At 28.2% G+C, this 7,097-nt stretch overlaps 1 protein-coding gene across 4 annotated transcripts; it reads left to right on the forward strand.

The window, feature by feature from the left end:
- The first annotated feature begins 1,583 nt into the window (after positions 1 to 1,583).
- LOC145194020 (uncharacterized) lies at positions 1,584 to 6,980 on the forward strand. Of its 4 annotated transcripts, none has more exons than XM_090068360.1 (6): positions 1,584 to 1,702; positions 5,339 to 5,432; positions 5,792 to 5,819; positions 5,993 to 6,136; positions 6,354 to 6,596; positions 6,753 to 6,980. In XM_090068360.1, the coding sequence occupies exons 2-6, from the start codon at positions 5,376 to 5,378 to the stop codon at positions 6,887 to 6,889; spliced, it is 609 nt and encodes a 202-aa protein (XP_089924486.1). In that variant the 5' UTR covers positions 1,584 to 1,702; positions 5,339 to 5,375; the 3' UTR covers positions 6,890 to 6,980. The 4 variants fall into 4 exon arrangements, with proteins under 4 accessions (XP_089924486.1, XP_089924487.1, XP_089924488.1 ...); XM_090068361.1 differs by lacking the exon at positions 1,584 to 1,702 and adding an exon at positions 3,699 to 3,750; XM_090068362.1 differs by lacking the exon at positions 1,584 to 1,702 and adding an exon at positions 4,104 to 4,126.
- The last annotated feature ends 117 nt before the right edge of the window (positions 6,981 to 7,097 follow it).

The following is a 7,097-nucleotide window of genomic DNA, read 5'->3' on the forward strand; positions in this document are numbered from 1 at the left end:
TCCGGTTTTTAAATGCATTTTTTCAAAATGATTATAGAAAGATTCGGTATTATTTTAATATTCTAATTCATAAACTATTATATTAAACTATAAAACTTTTAAAACTAAATATCAAACTTAATAATCTTTTCTAATATCTGGACTAGCTTGTCATTTTTTTCTTCTTGTTTTTCTCACTTTCAATATCTACCATCTCTTGACAGAGATTTCCACTCACAAATATGGATTTTCTCATCGTTTTGTTGTGCAAAGAGCAGCATTTTTATTTCATACGTAATTTAAGATCATATTCTAGTCACTTGAATTAATTGTAAGATTCAATCAACTTCCGTTAATAATTTGCGTTAAAGTTCGTAAATAACGATATGGGTCTTTTTATAAATGGTGCTTTTTATATAATTTTGTTTGTTTACAAAATTGTGCTCCACATACTAGATCATTTCTCATTTTAAAAAAGAGTTTTTGAAGTCTTATTTTTGCTGGTATTTTTATTGGTTGTTGTTGAGTTTACTGAACTTATTGAGATGCTAATAATGAAATTTATTTTTTGTTATTTGTATTTTAATCGTTATTTACGATTCGTAAACGTAAATATTCATCAGTTACGAAATATAACCACATTTTTTTCAACTAAATTTCTATAGTCCTGGTGACATTAACATGTCAAAATTCTTCATATGGCGATGTTTTGGTAAGGTCAGTGTGGTCAGATTCCAATTGATGACTCGGAAGAGAAAGAAAACACTGAGGTCTTGGATTCATAGGAAGAGATAGATGATGAAGGTCAAAAAAGGAGCCATTGCTACTTAAAACACCTTTCAGTCTCAGTACTCAGCAGCAGAGGAGCATGTCAGAACACAAGCCAGGAAAAAAACTGAGAAGATACGACCTTACCCAAGGCAGTCAAATGACAAGTTGTGATTGTTGGTAGAAGATGCATGTACAAAAAAAGCATTTTTTTTACATGGTTTAAACTTCTAAACATTTTTATGACAACTTCAATAAAAGTGAAACAGTTCTAATTTATGTGTACATTCTTTAATAGTGCGTTAGTATCGAATGGGTTTGTAGAAAAACCTAGAAGAACAGTCCGTTTCGAAATTTTATGACAATATAATGGGAAAGGATTGTAATAAATTGATGGTTCTCGCAGCTTATAACGGAAATTTTGAGCAAATTAATTGATTTACGTAAGCTATAACGAACCTATCGAGCAAATTACTTGATGTTAGGAATTAATTAAATCAATTACTCGTCGGAATTTCAATATTACAGTTTAACTGATATCGTTTATTGTTGCTTCCGGTTAATTTTACGAAGACACGTAATTTTAATCTTTAATCGTAACGTTCGCAAAGGCTTCGTAAATACTTCGCAAAGACTTCGTAAATTGCGCAACAATGTGTTGTCCCCCGTAAACTATTTTGAATTAACTTCCACAAAATAAAATAAAACAACTTTGAAAAAATGAATTTGCTAAAGAATTTTTCTTTTAAGGAAGGTTGATCTAATTTAGTTCTAGATGACGAGATAACTATTTGTGTAATAGAACTTCAGTCTTCAGTTTAAAAATTTAACTTTAAATAATTCTCACGAATGAATCTTTTCAAAATCCACAATGATTGGTGGTTAGGGAATTTTACATGAAACCTCAACTGGATCTGTATAGAGCGAAGAAGTCACGCAGACCAGCCATATTTTGGTATTTATGATTTGGTATTATGGTTATGTGTCATAATAGCACAACTGATTAAAATATATTTAATGTTAATCGTGTGATTTCCATTCTATATTTCTGTTGTTTATTCAATTTTCAGGTTTCAATTTATAATTAATTTAAAATAAAATTTTCGATCCAATTCAAAAAGTTTTTTCAATTCAAGAAAAAAAAAGTTTTACCTTTTATTTGGAACAAAAAAAAAAATAAATCTTAAAAAAAGTGAAAAGTTTCATGAAGGTTTTATAAGAAACACAATTTAAAAGATAAATTAGAATTCATTTGAAATGTTTTTATTGATGAATCTTATTAGGTGAAATTCACCTGTTTGTTGAATCGTTTTTCTTTCTTAAACCGTACAAAGCCTTGTATTTTTAAAAAAAATATAATTGACTGGTTCGAGATATTTTAAAAGTGAAGTTATTTTTGCGATAGTGTAAGTAAACAAAAAGAATAAATCTTTGGTGTGATAAAAAGAAAAATGGTTGCTTATCATCGATAATTTGTATTTAATTAATGCATCAGTTGTTTAAGTTTTAAAATTACTTAAAAATAATCGTTACCGGCTGCAACAACACTGTAATGAAACCATATTTACGGTTGCAGCATTTGTTTCAAAAGAATTAGTTTTTCTTCTGACTCAATCCACTGTGTAGTTTAAAAAAGATTGTCAGATGCAATTTGCATACACCTGTGCAACTCCATCAAATATTTGGACATCTCCGCCCTATATCTCCATCGAATGTTTTTATTTGCTCATAAATCGTTATCTTTTTCTTATTATCTCCTATCCGTTTTTTATATACCAAACATTTAATTGACATTATTTACTTTTTTTTTCTCTTTTTTTTTAGAAGGGGAGTATTTACTTTAGTAGGGGGAGTTTATAACCAATAGGAGTGATTTTATCCAAACAATAAGCTCTATTGAAACAGTAACTTCCGATTGAACAAACTTCTTAAGGAGGTGATAAATTACTTGAACATTCTGTTTGATAGCTGGTATCTTATTATTCTCTTTGAAAAACGAAAAGAAATTCAATCAGAACAATTACAGCACGTCGTCATTGATTTTAAAAGATGTTCTTTGAAAACTTAAAGCCAACTAATTTATAGTTATGAAGATATCGAACTTTTTTATACAAGATAAAAACACTTTTCCAAACCACGAATAAAAATGTTTGTAGAGTTGTTTAAGTTTTTTTTTTTATTAAAATTTCCAACTATCAAAGGTTTTTTAGAATGGCTTTTTTAAAACGCTTTACATTTCGTGCATTTGCCACGCTTTTCAACATAGTTCTGTAAGAATGTTTAAACCCTTTGTTAACAACAATAAGAAAAAAATTCATTATGTTAGAAGCATCCAGATTGAGTTATTCTAAATAAAAATGGTTATGCACAAAAACAAAATAAACACAGAAAGCGGATGAAAATACGAAATATTTTTAAATTATGCAATAAAAAATTAAAAACAAAAAGAATCAGCGTGGTTCGGCGTCAAGATTTCAGTAATTATAACATCGATTGCAAACTCCTTGAAAACTAAAGTGTTAATATCAATTAAAATAGGAAACGTTTTGTTTAATTCGTGTAGTTCAATTCGTTAACTTGGCTCATTTTCTTAAAAAAATTCGGCTTCATTTCGTTTGAAAACAGATAAAGAAGAAACTGACACAAATTTTAAAACTGCTTTGCAAAAAAAAAGCTTTTATTGTTTTACGTGATTTTTTGGGCGTAAAGAAAAATAACAGCTTCTAGCTGAATTAAAGATTCAAATCTTCCTGAAGAGCCTGAAAACATAAAAAAAAAAAAAAAAAAAAAAAAAAAATTTCGAATTCTTTGTTGAAGATTCCAAAATTTAGGAAAACAAAACCTGTCTCTTCATAAAATATTCAGGGTGTTATCATTTTTGAACAAGCTTAGCAAGGAGCTCCTTTGTGAACTTTGTGATTTTCATTAGATAAGAGTCTTACTAACTTTTTTTTTAAATTTAAATAACCTTCGACTTTATAACGTGCGCGCTCCAAGATTTCGGTGAGTCTGTATTTTATTGTTTTTAACAAAAGATATTTTAGCTATCCTGCAATACTCTAAAACGCTGACGGCTGCATGATTATATCGAATTTATGCAATATTCAGGTTGGTAAAGAAAATAGAAGATTTTTAAAGATACAAAAAATTTTATTAACCCAGGGTCTTTGATTAAGAACTTCTTTAAACCACATTCGTCACCAGTACTTTTATTGTAAACAAAATACTGGAATAACAAGTCATTTGACGGCATATACATTTTACATTTGCTGGAAATCGAACCATACAAAATATATGAACATGTTGCTTCATTGTTTTTGGTTGTAAGGTCCTTTAAAATACTCTCAAATTGAAATTACCGCTTGTGAAATTTAAAAAGGTATCATTATTTTCTGTTTTAATAATTTAAAATAAAAATCCATTCTAATATTAAAAAAACTGATAAAAGAAAAAGTCTCTGCGTCTAAAAAATAACTTGATTAAAACATTCGCAACGAAAATGATTAATTAATTTTCTACAAAACATATAAAAACACTCTTTAAAAGGAAAGAGGCTGCGTATTTAAAAAAAAACCAATACGTTTGGTAAAAAAAAAACAAAAAAAACTATAAATATTATTGCCCTCAATTTCCTTACAAAACAAAAAAAAAAACAAACATTTGCAAACAATAATTTTTTAAATTTTCTCATTTCACTTTTGAGAATCTTTATTACCAGTAACTATTTCGACTTGTGTAGCACCTGTTACTGTTAATACGTTCGGACTTTCCTTTCAAAATGGATTATTTTTATTTCCTGGTAACTAACTTTTCTAGAATGACGTCACAACAAATATTCATTAATCAACGCCCATGAAAAAGTATTTAAGTTAATTAAAACTCGCCCTGGTTTCCATTAATTGACGTTAATTTCCGATTTTTAAAACGTCAATATTTGTTTTACAGAAGGTGTCAAGAGAAAAAATATGCTCAAATTTTTAAAATTGTTTTTGTTGTGTTTTATTTTAACTTTTTGTTTAATTTATTAAAACTTTAAGAACTTCACGAGTTATTATTTAAACAGACTAAATAAAAAAAACTCATGAAAATCAAAATAAGAAAAAACAAAATAATAAAATAAACAGGAAATTTTGTTAGATTGATTTAAAATTTGTTCCAAAAAACCAGCCGCATATAGTTTTTAACGTATGAGTCTTGTCGCGTGAACGCCGTAATAAGCGCGCGTCAAAATGTTGCGAGTTATGACTACTAAAAGCTTGTCTATTGTTTCATATTTAAAAGAATTAATTTTTATTTAGTTTTATATAGATTAGATAGGAGTAGGGCGATTTGGTAGTATTGGAGTGAGGAGAAAATACATGTCTCCAAAGGTGCTGAGAAATGAGTACAATTTTAGCAAAAATAACTTTTACGATTCGCGTAAAAAAATCACTTTTACGATTCGCGTAAACAATTTAAATGGTATCTGGTCTTTAATTTTATGAGTATGATATTTAGCAACGCTTTAAATAACAAAGTTATAAAAACTTCAAAGAAATGAAAGCCGTTAAGTTTCACTTTAATATTACTTAAAATTTTTTTATATTTTTAGAAATCAAAGAAAGAAAAAAAAATTTTTTTCCTAAAAAATGGCGTACTCAGTTGCGGTATTAAGAAGAAATCATCAACGTAAAAGAAAAATTGCGGTAAATATTCTTTTCTCTTATTTATCTCTCGAATTATACAAACCACTCTGCATTATTTATAATGCTAGCTGTAAGAGTTATGAATAATAAAGGAGTTCATGCAGTGTTAAACGAAACAAAAGCACTTTCAAAAATTCTCAAAGCTCTTTAGTAAACAAAAAATGGTCAAGGTATGTGGGTAAATATCAAGTTTTAAATTATTACACTCAAATCCTTTTTGGATAAGTTTTCTGATTCTGAACCTTAACATTGCACATTGTTATATGTAAAGAAAAACGGTTTTTAAATATACATTTTAAAAATAACTTTCTATGTATACATTATATTTTTTATATTTTTTACATTATATCTTTTTAAAGGATAACTTGACAAGTGAACAATTAAAAGGTAACTTTAAAAATTTTCAATTTTGATTGAATGATTGCCGATAATGAATGTCCAGGAATTTCTGTTTGAAAATTATTTTTCACCTGTTTGTTGCATATTTAGAACTTACGTATTTCCTTAGCAAAACATACATATATTTATGCTTCCTTTTGATTTTAAGTTTTATTTTTCAGAATACCAAGATGCTTTTCAAATGTTTGATAAAGATGGTAACGGTTTTATTACAACGAGAGAGCTGAAATCCCTTATGAGAAGCTTGGGGTGCAACCCCACTGATTCCGAGCTTCAACAAATCGTCAACGAAGTCGACGCAGATGGTATTACTTTTCTCCTTCTTTTGTTTGTTGCTTTTTTTTTTCTTAAAAAAAAATTAAAAAAAAAAAACAAAAACATTTTGATACCATCATTTATATGTACAAAACCGCCATCTATAGGCACGCTTGAGAAAACAAAATTTAAAAAAGAAACAGTGCTAAATGTTGTCATTTTATAATAAAGCATTACATACATGAATATATTCTTTATTATGAAAAGGGAACGGAAAAATTGACTTCCCAGAATTTATTTGTCTCATGGAAAAGATGACAAAACCAATGGAAGAACACGCCAGTACGCTTGAAGCTTATCGTGTATTTGACGATGAAGGAATTGGTTTCATAAATAGTAAAAGCCTAAGAGAATCATTAATTAGATCACTTGATCAATTATCCCCTACTGAAGTCAACGATTTACTGGATTTTTCAGGCCTTCTTCAAGATCGGCAAATTTATTACGAAGGTAGATTGTCTGTTTAAATCGGACAATGCTTGTACAGTTTTTCAAATATGGCTGTTTTAATATTACTTTTCTTACATTTTTACTTAATAAGGTACAACAGAAAGTTCTTAGAAGTCAATCGAAATTGTTAGAAAAATTTTTTTCTTTTAACATTAGAATTTGTACGGCTTGTTATACCAAACAGCCTGCTCAACATATCAAGCGGTACGTGTAAAATTAATTTGTCAGAGATGACATCGAGACTAAATTCACCTTCTACATATACTAAAGAAGAAAAGAACGAACAGAAATAAACCGAAAGTTCTCTCACGGAATATTTACGTCGATAAGAAAAAGAGAAATCATAAGAATATTACTTAAAAAATGGAGCCGCAAGAAAAAGACGTTGAAATAAGGACGACAATATGAAATGAAAGTGAGAAATTGTTTAGAGAAATGTTGAATTATATTTATTGCTAACTATAGAATCTCAAAGGTTTATTAGAAATTATTAGAAAAAAC

This window comes from Hydra viridissima, unplaced genomic scaffold (assembly GCF_058129835.1).
Source record: "Hydra viridissima isolate aposymbiotic clone 2 unplaced genomic scaffold, HvirCarnegie_v1 scaffold_12, whole genome shotgun sequence".
Taxonomy (NCBI): domain Eukaryota; kingdom Metazoa; phylum Cnidaria; class Hydrozoa; order Anthoathecata; family Hydridae; genus Hydra; species Hydra viridissima.